The following is a 20,582-nucleotide window of genomic DNA, read 5'->3' as shown; positions in this document are numbered from 1 at the left end:
CAGCTGTAGCTGCAGCAGCTGTAGCTGCAGCAGCTGTAGCTGATGCTGCTGTCAGCAGCTGTAGCTGCAGCAGCTGCAGCAGCTGTAGCAGCTGTAGCTGATGCTGCTGGCAGCAGCTGTAGCTGATGCTGCTGTAGCTGATGCTGCTGTCAGCAGCTACAGCTGCTGACAGCAGCAGCTGTAGCTGCAGCAGCTGTAGCAGATGCTGCTGTCAGCAGCTGTAGCTGCAGCAGCTGTAGCTGCAGCAGCTGTAGCTGATGCTGGACCGGGAGGAATGTAGACAACCTGCTTCTGATGTTTGGGATTCAAAGTCTAAATATTTCACAGTATGACGACCAATTTATTGCGGGAGAGAAAGGTGGATTACAAGGACGACTTTAAGTACTGTGTGTATGTGACTGTGTGTATATCTGTGTGTGTGTGTGTTAGGGCTGCACAATATCGTTTTTGTTAACACAATATCAACCGGCGCAATAAACACATCGAGGAAAACACTCTGACTTTCTGTGTTTGTTGAAAGATATCAGCAGAAAACTGCACTTAAATATAAAAATATAACTTACTTTTTTTTAGTGCTGCCTTTTATGTTCAAATCAATGTTCCATGTGTTGAATAAAAGGATGATGAAGAATGATTTCCTTTCATTTGTTTTCAATCCAACGAGCAGTTTGTTGTATTTTAGCAGAATACTGAAAGCAGCAGAACTGAGAACTCTTTAATATCCATACATCGTTAATACATAATACATCGATATCGGGACATCAGGATCAACGATCCAATGTCAAAATATCAATACATAGACTCTGTAAGGTGGCTTTTTATTTTAGATTCCCCCTTCATATTTAGTCTTTTATTAAAAAGAGTAGTTTGTTTTTAATCTAAATGTGTGGAAGAGAGCTCAGTAATAAAAATGTCAAATCCTATTTTAGCCTCTTTTGTTAAATGATATCGTCTCATATCGGTCGCAGGACCCCGACTTTAATCTAGATCGTATCGTGCATCGTCCAAAAAATTAAACTTGTGATTGACACCCCTAATATTATCCTCATATCGTGCAGCCCTAGTGTGTCTGCATGTCTGTGTGTTTGCGTCTGTCTGTGTGCGTCTGTCTGTGTGCGTCTGTCTGTGTGCGTCTGCGTGTTTGCGTCTGTGTGCGTCTGCGTCTATGTGTTTGCGTCTATGTGTCCGTCTGCGTGTTTGCGTCTATGTGTTTGCGTCTATGTGTCTGCGTGTTTGCGTCTGTCTGCGTGTGTGTTTGCGTCTGTATGTGTCTGCGTCTGTCTGCGTGTGTGTGTGCGTCTGTCGTGTCGTGTTTGCGTCTGTCTGTGTGTTTGCGTCTGCGTGTGTGTTTGCGTCTGTCTGCGTGTGTGTTTGCGTCTGTGTGTATGCGTCTATGTGTCTGTGTGTTTGCGTCTGTCTGTGTTTGCGTCTGCGTGTGTTTGCGTCTGTGTCTACGTCTGTCTGTGTGCGTCTGTCTATGTGTCTGCGTGTTTGCGTCTGTCTGCGTGTGTGTTTGCGTCTGTATGTGTCTGCGTCTGTCTGCGTGTGTGTATGTGTCTGCGTCTGTCTGCGTGTGTGTATGTGTCTGCGTCTGTCTGCGTGTGTCTGCGTCTGTCTGCGTGTGTGTTTGCGTCTGTATGTGTCTGCGTCTGTCTGCGTGTGTCTGCATGTGTGTTTGCGTGTGTGTGTATAAAATCGGCGTGATGACAGGGGGGATGAGTCTGGAAGGATGACCAGGTGAAGTCCGCTGTGTGTGTGTGTGTGTGTGTGTGTGTGTGTGTGGGGGTGGTGTTTCAGCCTTTCTTCTCCTCCAGGGTTTTGTGCAGCTCGTCGGCGTCCTCGGTGGTTTTGACCCGGATGAGCAGCGGGACGGGGCTGCCGGGGTCTTTGTCGTCGACGGGCGGGTTGGGGACGCACACCACCATCACGTTGTTCTTCCCGACGCGGGAGCACGGCATGGACGCCTGCAGCATGATGTTCAGCAGGATGTTTCCTGGAACACACAAAGAAACGGCGACAGGTAAACTAGACATGTTCCACAGCAGACACCAGTATTGGTAAAGCCTCCGATGCTGCCGAAAACACTGGTATCAGTAGAAGTACGCACTGATCCGATACCATGTGATTTAGCCAATAGACTTTTTTGGTTTCCCATTCTGATAAAAAGTCCCTGGCACCTCCCAACAGGTACTTTATTTAGTCTCTCCTCCATCCAGGTTCCAGCGAGCTGATGGCGTGGGACGAGATCTTTTTAATACCCCATGGAATGTATTACCAACTTCACGGCCGTATAATAGAACATCAGTGTGGATTATAAGTGAAGAAAAGAAGAGAAGTATTTACTAGGTAACGTTACCTGAATTCAATAAAACATTGTTGTGAAGGGTTTGTTTTTTAGAGCTCATTTAGAGCTGTAAGTTTAAACCCACAGATAATATTTATACATAATGTTACAGCATTCATTTAATCCTACGAAAGAACAAATGTTGAAACCTAATACTTTCCAAAGGCCTCAGTTTTTGGAGTATTACATTTAAGACTAATACTGTTAATTAGAGCTGCAAAGATGATTCAAAGAGTTGTCAACTGTTGTACTATAAATGTCTATTATTTAGATAATCCATGAATCCGTTTGAGTCATTTTTGTGGAAAAGTAAAAGTTGTGAATGCATAGTTGGGTCTCAGCAGTTTCTCTGTTTGACCAGCAGGGGGGGCTGTTGGACCAAAGAAACATCTGTACACACACACACACACACACACACACACACACACACACACACACACACACACACACACACACACACACACACACACACACACACACACACACACACACACACACACACACACACACACACACACACACAGCTAAAAAGTCCTGATTATTTACATGGAGTCTGGTGGGTTTGGTGATGGTGATTTCGGGGCTGTTTCATGTTAAACTAAAAGGTCTATCTCTGTAGGGATCCTTTCATAACGTGAAGTTGTAGTTTGGTGCGTTTGGTTACCCAGATTAGTGTCGGCACGGATGATCATCTGAATTTTCCCGTCCTGGGTGTGTTTGAGGTGCAGAGTTCCCACTCCTTTCTCTTTGAACTCGGACTCCTTCTTGTAGAACAGTTTACACCTGAAACACAAACGCACTTCACGTTAACGGAAAAACAATCATCTGAAGAACAAAAGGCAACATTCGTATATTCTAGATCTGCACAATATCTCGCGATAATATAACTACCGTATTTTCTGGACTATAAGTCCCTCCGGAGTATAAGTCGCATCAGTCAAAAAATGCGTCATGAAGAGGAAAAAAAACATATAAGTCGCACTGGACTATAAGTTGTAGAGAGAGAGAGAGCGAGAGAGAGAGAGAGAGAGCGAGGGAGAGGGAGCGGGAGCGAGCGGGAGAGAGAGCGAGAGAGAGAGAGCGAGCGAGAGAGAGAGAGGGGGAGAGCGAGAGAGAGAGAGAGCGAGAGGGAGAGCGAGAGAGAGAGAGAGAGAGCGAGAGGGAGAGAGAGAGAGAGAGAGAGGAGGAGAGGGAGAGAGAGAGAGAGCGAGGAAGCGGGAGAGCGAGAGGAGAGAGAGAGAGAGAGCGAGGGAGAGCGGGAGAGCGAGAGAGAGAGAGAGAGCGAGAGGGAGAGCGAGAGGGAGAAAGCGAGAGGGAGAGGGAGCGAGAGGGAAGAGAGGGAGCGGGAGAGCGAGGAGAGGAGCGGGAGAGCGAGGAGGAGCGGGAGAGCGAGAGAGAGCGGGAGAGCGAGAGGAGAGGAGCAAGAGAGAGCGAGAGGAGAGAGAGAGGGACGAGAGAGAGAGAGAGAGAGCGAGGGAGAGGGAGAGAGAGAGAGAGGAGAGGGAGAGAGAGAGAGAGGAGGAGAGAGAGAGAGAGAGAGGAGCAGCATATAGTCCTCACAAGTCTAGAGCGCCTCTCGCGGCTGTAGACGGTAATGTTTTCAGCATGAAATAACATTTAAAACATGTTACATTATATATATTTTGATATATAAGTCGCACCTGACTATAAGTCGCAGGACCAGCCAAGCAGACAGCGTGGACACTGGGTGGGCGTCTTTGAAGAAATCGCCCCCGCACTCCCCGCCGCATAAATATGTGGCCGTTTGGCTGATTATGCATTGAGTTATGTGATTGCATAATCACGTTTTTCTGGAGGGACTGCAAAAGCCAAAACGTTAAAAGCATCAAGCGCCAAATCAATTCTTGATTGGCCGACGGCACATTAAATCAAATGATGATGACACGATGACGCCCCAACGGGGAACTGGGGAGGATATTTATATTTATATTTAAATCCCTGAAAGAAAACGACAGACATCCTTTGTTCCTTGTAGATTATTCCGTGGCTAAATGTTAAAATCATTTACTTGCTGCGTGATGGTTTTAAGTCCTTTAATATATTATACAAATATACAGTTGATAAGGATTTAGTCCTGAGAGCAGAAAACACACCGTACTCCAAATAAAAGTACTATTTCTTTCCATTATTTGTTTATTGGGGCCATGAGATGATTAAAAACATAATATCCTGTTCATTTCTTTCAGATTTCTCTAATAATTTCCGTTTTCTTGCAACATAGTGGCCACTTTTTCCTCTTTAAGTGTAGGCTTTAACGAGAGATTGGTTCGTTTTTAACATCATGAATAATGTTTAAATAATGAAGACTTATGAAGACGTACTTCTTTGAGTAGAAGGCGTTGTCCTCTTTCACTTCTTTGACCTCCGGTTTCGGCGGCTCCTCCGTCTCTTCGTCTCCGTTCACGTCTACACAAAGACAAGGAACATTTAGTTTAGTAGATTTACAAGATTATCAGACATGACGTTAACGGTCTTGACTCCAAAATCTAAAACGTAGAAACAAAAAAGCTGAATTTCAGATGAAGAAAGCTGAAACGAGCTAGAGAAAATTAAATCTGAATTTATTTTGATAATCAAACCATTCTTAAGCAAAAATCTCCAATAAGTTGGGACTAAAAATGTAAATGTTTGAGTATTAATTAGCCTTTTTGTAGTCTTCTATGATAGTTAATAAAAATATTTAGATTGTCCGCAGCGCGTGACGGCAGTGCGTGAAGGAAGCTCGTGAAGGCAGCGCGTGAAGGAAGCGCGTGACGGCAGAGCGTGAAGGCAGCTCGTGAAGGAAGCGCGTGAAGGCAGCTCGTGAAGGAAGCGCGTGACGGCAGAGCGTGAAGGCAGCACGTGAAGGAAGCGCGTGACGGCAGCGCGTGAAGGAAGCGCGTGGAGGAAGCGCGTGGAGGCAGAGCGTGAAGGAAGCGCGTGAAGGAAGCGCGTGAAGGCAGAGCGTGAAGGAAGCGCGTGAAGGCAGAGCGTGAAGGCAGAGCGTGAAGGAAGCGCGTGACGGCAGCGCGTGAAGGAAGCGCGTGGAGGAAGCGCGTGAAGGAAGCGCGTGGAGGCAGAGCGTGAAGGCAGCGCGTGAAGGAAGCGCGTGAAGGAAGAGCGTGAAGGCAGCGCGTGAAGGCAGCGCGTGGAGGCAGAGCGTGAAGGCAGAGCGTGAAGGCAGCGCGTGGAGGCAGCGCGTGGAGGCAGAGCGTGAAGGCAGCGCGTGAAGGCAGCGCGTGGAGGCAGAGCGTGAAGGCAGCTCGTGAAGGAAGCGCGTGGAGGCAGAGCGTGAAGGCAGCACGTGAAGGAAGCGCGTGACGGCAGAGCGTGAAGGCAGCTCGTGACGGCAGCGCGTGACGGCAGAGCGTGGAGGCAGCGCGTGGAGGCAGAGCGTGAAGGCAGAGCGTGACGGCAGAGCGTGACGGCAGAGCGTGGAGGCAGAGCGTGGAGGCAGCGCGTGACGGCAGAGCGTGGAGGCAGAGCGTGGAGGCAGAGCGTGACGGCAGCGCGTGGAGGCAGCGCGTGGCGGCAGAGCGTGGAGGCAGAGCGTGGAGGCAGAGCGTGGAGGCAGAGCGTGGCGGCAGAGCGTGATGACAGGCAGCAGCGTGGACGGCAGCAGCGTGACGTGACAGAGCGTGGCGGCAGAGCGTGACGGCAGCGCGTGGCGGCAGCGTGGCTGACAGCAGCGTGACGGCAGCGTGGCGGCAGAGCGTGGCGGCAGCAGCGTGGCGGCAGCGTGGAGGCAGCGCGTGGAGGCAGAGCGTGACGGCAGAGCGTGGAGGCAGAGCGTGGAGGCAGAGCGTGGCGTACATCTCTATTAATTAGACAAATACAAGTGTTGGATCGGGACTCTGTATCGACGGCCGTCTGACAGTCTGGCGAGGTCGGTGACTCGAGTCTGTTCCGTTGGGCCGATTAGACTTGTTGAATCGGAAGGCGGGCAGTCGGACTCAATGACCAATCTGATTGGTGGAGAGCTAACCCAGAAATGACGAGCGGGATGACTAGCGTCTCTCAAAATCTGAGGACCATCTTCTAAACTGACCTTTGTTGATCTGAAGACAGATTCAGCAGCTGCACGGCCTGTTTCTCTCTTCAGATGTTTCCAGAAACACGTTTCAGTGAACTCTCTTAGTCCAATACGAGCTCGTATTTCTGAACGAGCCGCCATCATGGTCGTGGCGCGGTCCGGTTTTCTTTTTTGGGCGACAATACCGAGTAGCGCCGCCTGCTGTTATGGAGACGTATTACGTCTCGCGCAGAACGTACGCTGAAGTCGCGTCTCTTCGGTGCGTCCTGAGGCTCTTTCTGGACCTCGGGGGGACTGATCAGTCAGACTGGCTTTACTGCCGACGGTCGGCCGTCTGGTTGGTGTGTCAGAGCCTTTAGTTAAAGCGAGACAGGGCGACTGTGCTGCATTCATGCGGCGTTGGAATAATCAGTTTCACACTGCATTAAGATTGTGAGAGAGGACATGCTTTGGCAGAGATTTGCGCTTTTTAAAAAATGTTTTAGGTTACTTGATTGTGGATGAACGTGTGGATTATTTTCTGGATGAATGGATGAGTTGTTTGGTCTCTAAAATGTGGATCAATGTTTCCCAAAAAGCCAGAGAAGACGTCCTCAAATGTCTCGTTTTGTCCACAACTCAAAGATATTTTAGTTTACTGTCACAGAGGAGAGAAGACACTAGAACATACACACACTTAACAAGCTGGCATCACACAAGTTTTTTGTTTTTTTCATAGAAAATGACAGATTTTGACAGATGATTATCAAAAATAGTTGGCGATTCATTTAATAGTTGACAACTTATAGATTCATTTTTGCAGATCTACTCAAAGGCATTAGGAAAGCAAGACATTCAACTAATTAGTCTTTGACAGGCTGTTAATTAACCAGACATGAAGCTGGTTGAAGGCAGACCATGGCTCCTTTAAATTATGTCAAATATAAAACATATTTTGCTTTGTTTGACACTTTTTTTGCACACTACATAACTCAATCTTTGCAACAAGCTGCAATCACTGTTTACCTTTTTTTTCTCTGGCTTTTGGGAAACACTGATCCACATTTTTCACCATTTTCTGACATTTCAGAGACCAACAACTCATCTATTCATCCAGGCTTTTTTATTATGTTTTTTTTTTGGCTGTAGTCTCTAGCCTTTGGCCAAAAAAGCCTCCGATGATGCAAAATGACGATTTTTGCATCATCAGGAGGTTTTTTCCCCCCAGACACACAAAACAGCTCTCTGTCGTCTCAGGGGGACATGAGGGAGGGAAGCACGGTCATTCGAAAATACTATCAGGTTTCTACTGATACAAAGCTTAATGCTAAATCAGTGAAGTATCCCTTTAAGTACATTATGAGATTTCCCCGGGGGCGTACCTGCGGGCCGAGCGTCCTCTGACTTTGCCCCGAAGGATCCCGGCGCTCCGAACAGAGAGGAGGCGCCAGAGCCAAACGAGAAGCCGGGGGGAGTCGTCTTGGACCCTAAGCAGCCGAGGACGGAGCTGTCCACCTTCTGACCGAAGTTAAACGTGACGCCGGTGTTCATCGGAGCGGCGGGGGCGGCCGAGTCTTCCGTCGAATTCTTGCCAAAGGAGAACAAAGTGGCGGCCGGTGCCGGAGCGGCTGGACTGCTTCTGCTGCCTGAGGAGGAGGAAGAGGAGGAAGGAGGAGGAGGAGGAGGAGGGGAGGCTCTGGTTGGCAGCATCCCTCCCTGCTGCTTCTTCTCCTCGGAGCCTCCTCCCTCAACGGCTGCTCCCCCGGTTCCATACTGGCGCTCGATGCTGGCCAGGTGCCGCTCGTAATCCCTGAAGATGGGGTTGAGATCACACAGAGGGTTGCCGTTCACGTGCTTGGTGATCCAGTCGCGCACGGAGCAGTTGAGAGCTGTGAGCTGCCGGCTGTACTCCTTGTTGTTGCCGTTGATGACAACACTGCTGCCGAGGCTCGAGCTTTGAGTCGGGCTCGGGGCCGAGCCATTGGTCTGCTTGGCTGTGATGTCAGCGGAGGCGGGGCCATTGAATGTGAGACCTAGATAAAATAAATACAGAAACACGTATTACATACATATAACATTAAGAAGACTGGATGGATTAGAGCAGATGTGCAAAAATGTTGAGGGAATTGATAATACATTTAATAGTGCTTTACATGGTACTCAAAGACGCTTTATAATACGACACACACATGAATAAACCAGCAGCTAACATCGGGTAATATGTGAGACTATTGTAGGTGGAAGGCTGGTCTGAAGAGGCTTGATGAAGGGAGAAGGGTTAGTGTGGAAGCAGCTGGATGAGGGAGAGGCGAAGAAAAGCCACCCTCACCCCCCTGCAGCCCCCCGTCCTGCCCTGCAGCGACACAACATGAGGAGGAGCACACACACAGAGACACAGACACACACACACTAGGGCTTTGACTTTTGCCCAAAAATCATATTTGAAGTTTGTTTGTTTATTAATATTTGAATATTTATTAATACTATTTTGACCATTAAATGCCTTCAGTAAGACTTATATTGGTATCAAACTTGGTATACGTTCTGTCCACCAGAGGGCGGTGTATCAGTCAGTAGGCGTGCAATGATGTTTTCAGAAGAAAAAACACACTGCCACAACAATTATTTTATTAAAAGTCAGACCCTGGATTAAACACGAACCGTCTGCTTTCAGCAGGAAGGTCAGATATTTCACCGTAGCTACGTAAGAGGTCTGATGTTTATACTTTTGCGCTGGTGTGTGCGTCGAGCCGTGCGTGCGTGTGATCATCTTCAGAGTGAGTAGTGACTCTAGAGTCATAGTGAGAGTAACTAAGAGTCTCCTCTGTTCTTTCTGACCACGGTGAGATCTGCAGCAGGAGGAGTTAACCTCTCCTGGATTTCATCTTGTTTACGGAGAAGGAGAACCAGGAAATGAGTCGGGGGGGAAATGCAACGCTACCGAGCCACACACACACAGACACACACAGAGAGACACACGCACGCAAACACACACATGCATAAACACACACACACACACACACGCAGACACACACAGAGACAGACACACGCACGCAAACACACACATGCATAAACACACACACACACAGCAGACACACACAGAGACAGACACACACAGAGACAGACACGCAAACACACACATGCATAAACACACACACAGAGACAGACACACACAGAGACAGACACACACATGCATAAACACACACACACACACACACACACACACACAGACACACACAGAGACAGACACACGCACGCAAACACACACATGCATAAACACACACACACACACACACGCAGACACACACAGAGACAGACACACACACGCATAAACACACACATGCATAAACACACACAGAGACAGACACACACAGAGACAGACACACACAGAGACAGACACACGCACGCAAACACACCCACGCAAACACACAAATGCAGACACAGGAGAAGGAGAACCAGGAAATGAGTCGGGGGGGAAACGCAACGCTACCGAGCCAGAGTTACATTTTGAAATGCGTGAAAAAGCCTCAAAATCTGAATTGAAAACGTTTACAAGCAAAACACATTTACAAAAGAACAACGCCCATAACAGGTTGGAATATTAAGGGCTGCCTAATATTCGTTCGAATATCAATATTTTTTTAAATATTCAAATTATATTCGAATAGCGAAGTTCGGAGTCAAAACCCTAACACACACACACACACACACACACACACACGCACACAGAGACAGACACACACGCGCACGCAAACACACAGAGAGACACACACACGCACGCAAACACACACAGAGACAGACACACGCAGACACACATGCACACAAACACACATGCATACAGAGACAGACACACGCACACAGAGACAGACACACACACGCACGCAAACACACACAGAGACAGACACACGCACACAAACACACACAGACAGACACACGCATAGACACACACATACACACACGCATAGACACACACACACACGCATAGACACACACACACACACGCATAGACACACACATACACACAGACACACACACACAGACACACATAGACACACACACACATAGACACACACACATGCATAGACACGCACGCAAACACACACACGCACGCAAACACACACGCACGCAAACACACACACGCACGCAAACACACACGCGCGCACACACAAAGAACCCCCCCCAAACAATGGAGCATATTTTAAACTCCATTACATGTCAACAGTCGACTGAAGCAGCCGGCAGAAAGCAAGACCTGTTTATAGAAGAATATTAAAAGGTCACAGAAACAGCAGGGGGGGGGTGGGGGGGGGGGGGGTCGATGCTATTGGTGTTTTTTCAAACATCATTTTCAACAATTCTTTTCTATCTGTATAGGGGCCAGAACGTTGAGCCCTGTACAGTTATGTTGATTATATTCTACCAAATGAAATGACACTGTGTGACCAACAGGTGGCGTTGTGAGCAAATGAACCCAGTTTGCTGGAACGCATCAATGCTTCATGAGGCTCCATCTTCCTTCATCACAACTGTTTTCTTTACTAGAGAAGAGAAAGGCTGCTCCCTTGTGGATAATAACAAAATGAAACTCCTAATAGAGGCAGCAACATGTTGCACTTTGTGTCCATTAAATATCAATTAATTCATCTTAAAGTCGTCTCCTCACCAGGCGTAGGAGTGGACGTTACAGCGGGAGATGAGAAGCCTCCGAATGAAGGAGCGATGCTGTTTCCGTTGGTCAGAGTGCTGAGGCCCTTGAAGCCGCCTCCGTTCCCAAAACCAGAAAACGCCGTTGGAGCCGAGCCTCCGCTCGCCGCCGCCGAGGTCAGAGAGAAGCCTTTAAAACCTTTGAAGGATCCACTGCCCTCGCTCTGAAACAAGACAGCATTCAGAGGTTTAAAAATACTGGAAATATTCTAACTCTCTCAAAAGGTATTCGGATAATTGATTTGAGCACAAAAAAGACAAAAACTCAGAAAAGACATTGTCTTGAAAAAGGCGACAAAAACAAAGAAAAACTACAAAAAAGGCGACAAGAGCGCTGAAAATCACGAACAGTCTGCTTTCAACAGGAAGGTCAGATATTTCACCGTAGCTACGTAAGTGGTCTGATGTTTATACTTTTGCGCTGGTGTGTGTGGCGGAGAGTGTGTGTGTGTGTGGCGGAGAGTGTGTGTGTGTGTGGGGGGGGGGATTATGTGTGTGTGTGGGGGATTATGTGTGTGTGTGTGTGTGTGTGGGGGGATTGTGTGTGTGGGGGGAGTGTGTGTGGGGGGGAGTGTGTGTGTGTGTGTGTGTTAGTGTGTGTGTGTGTGTGTGTGTGTGGGAGTGTGTGTGTGTGTGGGAGTGTGTGTGTGTGTGGGAGTGTGTGTGTGTGTGTGTGTGGGAGTGTGTGTGTGGAAGTGTGTGTGTGGGAATGGGGTTAAAAAAACTTGAAAAAAGGGCAACAAAAACTCTCAAAGAAATTGCCAAAAACACTCCAAAAAAGGAGACAAAAATCCAGAAATAAACTGCCTAAAAAAACCTTGAAAAAGTGTGTGGTGGAATATTTGATTCACAGGTTGATGTGACGTTTATTTCTGGTTTTTACCTCTCCAATATTTCTGCGTTTGGCCTTCTTAATCGCCCGACTCTTCAACACATCTTCACTTGCAACACAAAACGTCCCGGCCTGTTGAAGAACAACATGTTTGGGTTAGATTTACAAGTTAATAATACATCACCGCCGTCCTAAATCTGACATACTGAACATCTGAAAAATATAAATCAAGAGCTGTAAACTGAGGGGGAAATGTGAGCAATGTGAGATGCTAGAACACACTTCACCCATGTGTTGTCCTTGGGTCCAATTTGACCCATTTTTAAAAAAAATGATATCAGAAATATGGGTTTCTTTTAGCCAAATTGCCCAAAAATAACACAGATGCACGTTGTATGGTATGGAACCCATACAACATTATTTGCGGGTAAAATGAATAATTACTTCCATTGGATTTTGGGTGTTTTATTCAATAGCATTTGAAAAGAATGTTTAAATGGTTTCAAAACAGCATCCTGACTTTGACATAAACCAGTCTGTGATCCACTCCACATCCTCTGATCTTAACTATTAGTCAAAATACTTCATTTATGCTTTTTTAAACTCAAAAATGAGGTATAATTATATATAAATTGGGTTTATTGACCATGACTTTAAACATTTTTTTTATAAAAGTGACAAAAACGTTTCAAAAGGCCTAGAAAAAAGCGACAGAAACGATGGGAAACGTTCACGGTCGACGGGAAGACAACCCAAAGGTTAACACAGGAAAATACTACTTTTGTACTTACAACTAGTGCTGTCAGTTAAACGTGTTATTAACACCGTTAACGCAAACCCATTTTAACGGCGTCAATCATTTTATCGCGAGATTAACGTTCTTTTTGGCCTAGCTAACTTTGTAGTTTTTTCACATGCTGTTGCAACAACTAGTAACGTTAGAAAAACACCACCACCACACTGGATCTAGCTAGACCGGAAACACAACAACAGGCACGCCGCACGCACTTGTTTGGGTTTGCGAGCCGGCCAAAGAGTAGCAGGCTAACGTTACGTTTTGAGTGGATGGCGAGCGCGAGACGCCGAAATGGATGCCGATAAGATTCTGAATGGAAAGTTTACTTTTAAAAAGGTGCCAAATGGTTCCATTGACAAGACCAAAGTGATCTGTGTGTTTGGTCATTGTGAACGGAGCTATCATCGCAGCACGTCCAGTCTGAAATACCACTTGATGGCCGAGCACGTGGCTGACGGCCGAGCACACAGCTGACGGCCAAGCACAGCTGACGGCCGAGCACGCAGCTGACGGCCAAGCAAACAGCTGACGGCCGAGCACGCAGCTGACGGCCGAGCACGCAGCTGACGGCCAAGCAAACAGCTGACGGCCAAGCACACAGCTGATGCCAATTCTCCGCCTCCTTGTCAAAGCCAGGCCGATCCACTTTTCCATGTTGATAAGAGCATTAAAATGAGAAAAAAATAATGGGACAAAAAGAAATCTAGGGACATTTAGAATAGATAAAAATGTGCCATTAATTGCGAGTTAACTATGACATTAATGCGATTAAATATTGTAATCATTTGACAGCACTACTTACAACATAACATTGATACACAGTCATGTCATCTTTATGTATAACGCCATAATAAAGTAAATTCCAAATCAATAAAACAGGATCCGACACCATTTACCTTCTTTTCTACTCGTTAATGTTCTTTTTACCAGTTTATAATCCTCCTCTCTCACGCTACCAACACCAAGACTATTTCTGTCCACATTCAGTGGTTTCCCTCGGTTTGTGGAAGACTTGGGTGCACATATTTTTGGCAGAGGGTTTAGGGGTCCTCCCTCAAGAAAATGGTACATTTTTCAATAAAAACAATGTTTTTTGGACCATTATTATTATTATTATTATTATTATTATTATCATATCTGTGTCTAAAATATTGGAAAAGCTAGAGCAGATAGTAAATAAATGACACTCAAAAAAACTTAAAGACAAAACTTTCTGAAAGAAGTCTAACTGCAATCATTAAGATAAGATGATAAATGTCCTCGCATCGTCTGCTCCAACAATCAACAGATACCAAACAAACATCTGAGACAGACACTAGGGCTGCAGCTATCGATTATTTTAGTATTATTATAGTATTATACTATATTATAAGTATTATACCGATTATTCCATTGATTAATCGGATAAGAAATACTTAGTAAGAAATACTTAGTAAGAAATACTTAGTAAACAGCAATAGTAAATATTTATTATTGCTGTGTACTAAAAAAAAGGAAACCTGTGTTTTGTATATACACAAAAGATATACATCTTTTACACACACACACACATATATATATATATATATATATATATACACACACACACACACATACATATATATACACACACATATGTATGTATATATATATATATATATATACACACACACACAAAGACTTTTCAAATGTTTTATATCCAATCGTGCCTTTCTCGTGGCCTTGGCCTACACGCACGTGAACATTAAATGCTTTTGTTTAGTCTGATGAACAATAACGTTTTTGAATCGTATCACAATTGTACACGTTCCCTTAATACATACATCCACGCGGTATCATCATCACAATACTATCAGAAATGGCGGAGAGCGACCTGAGACACCTGACAACGTTACACCCTGACGAGCTAGGCGATAACCTGTCTCCTCATCACGGGGCTTACCAGCTGTCTGCCAGGCCATAACGGACAAACTGACACGGTTCAAATGTAAAGATATGAGACGATCAACATCACGCAGGGGTCTGGATTTAAATATTTCATTCACGAGCTTGAGCCGAGGTACATTAACGTTGACAAATGAAAGTTATTCATGTTGTCCCGCTGTTTGATTGTTAAGAAGAAAGCGATCACCTGTTATCAACAGTTAGTTTTGTAATGTTAGTCGTCCCTCTAGTGGACAGAACGTGTAACAACCACATGCTGATAGTGGCATTGGCCATCCATCAGCCTGTGTAATATCGTAAATATTAATAACAGGATGAATTTGAGCATTTAATATATTTGAATATTAAATAAAATAACAAATGGAATTCGAATAGTATTATAGAGGAAGATTGACAGCCCTAACACACACACACAGCACACACGCAGAGACACACGCACACACAGAGCGACACACACACAGAGCGACACACAGAGACACACGCACAAACACACACGCACAGAGACACACACACACGCACAGAGACACACACACACACGCACAGAGACACGCACAAACACACACGCACGCACAGAGACACATATACACACGCATGCATGCACGCACAGAGACACACATGCAGAGACACACGAGAGAGACACACACACACTGAGAGACGACACACACGAGAGACACACACACACACACACACACACACACAGAGAGACACACACACAGAGAGAGAGAGACACACACACAGACACAGAGAGAGACACACACACACACAGAGAGAGAGAGACACACACACACAGAGAGAGAGAGACACACACAGAGAGAGACACACACACACAGAGAGAGAGAGACACACACACACAGAGAGAGAGAGACACACACATACACACACACACACACAGAGAGAGAGAGACACACACACACCTTATAATTGTACCCTGACATTAGTCTGAACTAGTTTCATGTGAGTGTTTCTTTGCGCCTCACCTCCTCTCCCTCCTCCTCCTGATCCCAGTTCCTGTCCGTTAGCTCTTTGTCAGCGATCCTCTTCGCCATCCCACCTGCTCTGTAACACACAAAGAAAAGAGTGAAGTAACACAGTTAGTGAACGCCATCTTATCCAAGTAGTTCAGCAGCAGCGAGGAGGGACTGAATAATGCAGATGTTCTCAAAATAAGCCAAACAGCAAGTTCTGCTGATAGGCCGCCTAATACTTCCAGTGTTTTCCCCTCAGTTTGTGGAAGACTTGGGTGTGCCAGTATTTGGCGCGGGGATTTAAGCTTCCTTCCTCAAGAAAATGGGACGTTTTTCAATAAAAAAACACTTCCCCCATACAGTATGCGTCTCTTTTCTGTCATTTTTTTGTTGCCTTTGGGGTCGTGGTCATTTGGCGTCTCTTTGTAGGCGTTAGTCTGAAACAGGAGGATACTTCTGCCACCTGACCACGCCTACCTCACCTGTTGACTATAAATTGTTTGTGAATCCTTTGGCTTGTCCTTTGCACTCTCTGCCGGCACTCCAATGCATCCTTCATAAACTAACGTGAGTCACTCTATCATTTAGATTGTGTTTTATGCCTCGTCATGATTTCCTGTCACTTTGCTAAACCTGTGCACTGCTGACTGGATTCCTTTGTTTGCCAGACGTGCCATGAGCCATGTGGAAAGATTGTTTGTTTGAGTTATCTTTTAAAGCCTGTGCAGTTGTGAGTATAAACTCACATCTCCTGCATTCATTTGTATAACTGAATGTGTTGATTGACCACTGTCTAATTGTATTGGTATCTCTTTGTTATCCTGTTAGGCAGCACACAAACATGAATGCAATGAATCAAAATCACCTTGAAGGATAAGAAAATAAAATACCACTGGTGTTGCATCAAACCCTGCCTTCTCCCTGCTCTTCTTCATCACTCACCAACCCTTCACTCCACCCGACCCATTTCACATCACCCTACAGTTCCTTCAGTCGTGTTGGGTCTACGGGTGCAAGCTATATCGACTTAATATCGTTGTCGCAATATATCGAAAGTGTCGCGATAATTATGTAATATTTAGTTTATTTTGTGGAGCGCTGCGTCCCGTCTGTTGGCTGTGTGGCTTAGTTGTGTTTGATTTAGAGCTTGAAACGCTGTAATGATCATGTTTCATTGGCCAGTTCCCGTGACACTTGCACGTTAGTGCACGTCAGCGCACGGGGACACTACGGGACAAACCCTACGGAGCGGACCACGTGTGTTCATATTTCATCAGAGTGACAGTGTGAGTGGAGAAATAAAGACAAAACAGAACAAATCAGAGAGGAGAAAGAGAAGTTGTGTCCTGTTCTCTTTATTTATATATTTATACTGTCCAACCAGTAGAACATGTCCTGTTCTGTAGACATGGTCCTTATTTATATATTTATACTGTCCAACCAGTAGAACATGTCCTGTTCTGTAGACATGGTCCTTATTTATATATTTATACTGTCCAACCAGTAGAACATGTCCTGTTCTGTAGTCATGGTCCTTATTTATATATTTATACTGTCCAACCAGTAGAACATGTTCTGTTCTGTAGACATGGTCCTTATTTATATATTTTAGGCCTGCACGATATTGGAAAAAACTTACACTGCGATATTTTTTCCCCCTGCGATATATATTGCGATATGAAAAAAAGACTAATTTTTACGTGTACATAAATAACCCTATTTAGAAATACTAAATCATTCTCAACTACTGGGGTGGTTTTGTAGGGGAGAGCATCTACAAAGAAAATAAAAATGAAAAGGGACATTTTCTAATGTGAACCAGTCTTTGTTGAACGTTAATGCTTTACAAAAACCAAAGCAAGTCAGGCTGTGACTCCTCTTCTGAAGAGATTTAGGAGAGGGACATTAGGAAGAAAGACACTGGTTGACTGACATGACACCATTGTATTCATATAGTATCAATCCAGGCTAAAGTGAATGATATTAATAATGCATGTTGCTTCCTCTAAATGTCAGGTTGTGGTCGACTAGCGGGGCCTGCTTTGGTTGTTTGATACATTTATTAAAATGGATCATGATTGGTTTGCTGTGCTTGCAGAGCCTGCATGTCACACTCTTCAACAAACTGTATCCAAGAGCACTGAAATCAGTGTAAATGACGTTATATCAGAAACGGACTGCTGTTGTTGGTTAGTGTTACGTTTCCAGCGTCGCAGCTCAGAACCATAACGTTAGTTGGGACAGACGCCTTGTTTCTTGAGGCTAACTATGTTAGCTTTAGCCTGGCTGGTAGCAGCTTTCTGCGGTGAAAAATAGCCGGGAGATGTCGTGATTACGCTGCATTGATCAGGTGATTTATTTCGTCTTTGCAGCGAACATAAAACACTGACTACTGTAGTTTACCCAGGAAAAGCATGTGCATCACTGCGTCAGCTGCAGCTTACGGTACTTTTCTACACACGGGAGATATTTTGTCAATATCGTGCAACCCTAGTTGTGTCTCTTTTCGGTCATTTATCGTTTCCTTTGGGGGTTGTTTTGGGTTTCTGTGGTCATTTGGTGTCTCTTTGTAGTCGTGCTGCGTCTCTTTGTGGTAGTTTCGTGTCTCTTTATCACATCATTTTGGACCGTTATCACCATATTTGTGTCTAAAACGTTGGTAAAGCTAGAGCGGATAATAAATACATGGCACTCAAAACGTAAAGATAAAACTTAAAGCTAAAGAAGTCCGACTACAGTCATCAGATCTGAGGTTACATTCAGTCGGCTTAGGTGCTGCGACTAATCCTTATACGCTTGTAACCCTGACTTCTGTACTTTTACTCTAACTCATTACTTGTATTCGCGCAATGTGACAAATTTAAAAAGTGTTTAAATGTGAATTGCCTCCTCAGTATCGAGTACCAAAATGCCTTGTCATTTAACACCCAACTGCTGTCTGTAGATTCCTTCATGCTCAGCTCGTATTCTTCCAGATGTTTCATACCAGATGTTGTAACAGCGGTGATGTTGTGTATTGTTTAGGGTCCTCGCCACCACCAGACTAATCAGCATTGCAGATTGAACATGTAGCTGGACTTGAATGGCCTTCTTTTGACTGAAAGTACTGCCAAACAACCCTTTTTCTGCTCACCAGTTCCATTTCCACTTCCTCTCAGCCTGCTGCATTGAAGCTCCACCTACGTAAACACCTTCCTGTAATCAACGGCGCCGTCATTACGGCGACCAGCGTAGCGCGGAGTGACAGCGTAGGGTTCAGCAGAAACCCAACCCCGTCAAAAAGCCCAATACTCAGCCCAGTCTGAAGCTGAATCCTGGATTCGGTGCATCCCTGAGAAGAAGTGAGATTTTCACGTCTGTTTGGTTTATTAAACAAGTCGGGGTGCTATATAAATACTGTGAAATTATCAAAATGCTGAATCCATGCTCAACTGTTCCTTTAAACGAGCCGTCAGGACTTCCGTACAGTTGTGATGTCCCAACTTCTTTTCTTTTTCAGTATTTTAGTTTCTATTTCAATTGGATTATGCATTGGAGAGTTCCCACATTAAGCCCCTCTGAGTTTTTTTTTTGCATCTCTCCATCACATCTTTTATAGATTGTGTATATTAATCTGTAGTATATGTATTAACCAATAAACTAAACTATATATTAGGTAGTAAGAGCCGCTACAGTCATTCCCCGGCTACGGCGAAATTGCAGAGACTCCAGAGAGGGCAGATGCGGGAGACCCGGAAACGCTGACCAATCAGAGAAGACTTGGCTTTTTCGGAAAGGGTGCTTAAAGAGACAGGCGCTAAAATTGATCGTTTCAGGGTGAGTAAATACAGGTATGTATATACTCAGACAGACAGTATGAGAAGAACAATGTGCTTTTCTATCATTAAAGCAAGTAAACATGTTCTAGTAGAAACCAAAATACAAGTATGAACCTAAAAATTGGCATAATATGGGACCTTTTAATAGAAAAAATGCTGAAATACTAGAATGTAAGTTACTGTTAGCATTCCAGGCTATCAGTTCGTCATTGACATCATACGGTAATTAACGTTCAGTCAGATTAACAGTTAATTGGCTGGAAATAATTAACTGTATAGGCACTGAGAGAACTACTAATGTGTTCATTCGGGTGTCTAACATCCACCCTCAGGCTCTTCACGTTACCATTAGCCGGGTTGGCTAGAAGGGATACAGCTACGACGACGACGACAGTTACACCAAAACGACTAGTTAAATTTAGGGGAAAAATCGTGGTTAGGATTGAAACACTTCCGAGGAACAAACACGCATTACCTGGGTGAAAGTATTAAAATTATGTTACTATATTGGTCTAGATTTAGCGTAATGTTGCGTAACTTCCGACCGTAGCTGTATCCCTTCTACCCACAACCCTGTTAGCCGGTGAGCTAACGTAACCGGGCCCACGTTAGCAGCTAACAGCTAACGTCATATTAAATACAGATTGAATGCTAACGTTTGTGCCTCATACAGACTTTAACGTACCTTTTCTGGAATGGGAATTCCAACCTCTACCTCTGAGTGACGTACGGACGGCTCCACGTAGCGCGGACGGTCTCACAGTTGTTAGTTAACCACCTTCACCGGTAACGATCTCTGTGTTTTGAACGAGCCTCTCTCTCACGCCGCCATTTTACACAGCGGTGTATATCCGCATGAGTTCGCGCGTCCCGGTCCCACCTTCTTGCTCATGCGCAGCAGACACAGCCAACCCTTTTTATCATGGGAGTTGTAGTTCATTACAAATGATTTTTTTTTTTTAATCTTTATTTATTTTTTACAAGCTGCGAGGAACGAGTACATATTTGTCATATATATTGTCATATATATTGATATATATATATATATATGCGTGTGTATATATGTATATATATATATACATGCGTGTGTATATATGTATATATATACATGTGTGTGTATATATGTATATATATGTATATATATGTGTGTGTATATATGTATATATATACATGTGTGTGTATATATGT

The 20,582-nt window shown here is 44.9% G+C and overlaps 1 protein-coding gene across 1 annotated transcript; it reads right to left on the bottom strand.

Annotated features, from left to right (window-relative positions):
- Positions 1-1,475: 1,475 nt before the first annotated feature.
- nup50 (nucleoporin 50) lies at positions 1,476-20,262 on the bottom strand. Its single transcript, XM_078273318.1, has 8 exons — positions 20,080-20,262; positions 15,589-15,667; positions 11,944-12,024; positions 11,020-11,224; positions 7,739-8,389; positions 4,687-4,771; positions 3,009-3,127; positions 1,476-1,993 (listed from the first exon to the last, which is right to left on the bottom strand). The coding sequence occupies exons 2-8, from the start codon at positions 15,655-15,657 to the stop codon at positions 1,794-1,796; spliced, it is 1,410 nt and encodes a 469-aa protein (XP_078129444.1). The 5' UTR covers positions 15,658-15,667; positions 20,080-20,262; the 3' UTR covers positions 1,476-1,793.
- Between the last annotated feature and the right edge of the window lie 320 nt (positions 20,263-20,582).

The sequence above is a fragment of the Sander vitreus genome, chromosome 17 (assembly GCF_031162955.1).
Source record: "Sander vitreus isolate 19-12246 chromosome 17, sanVit1, whole genome shotgun sequence".
NCBI classification, from domain to species: Eukaryota; Metazoa; Chordata; class Actinopteri; order Perciformes; family Percidae; genus Sander; species Sander vitreus.
This window is presented reverse-complemented; position numbering and strand designations above follow the sequence as displayed.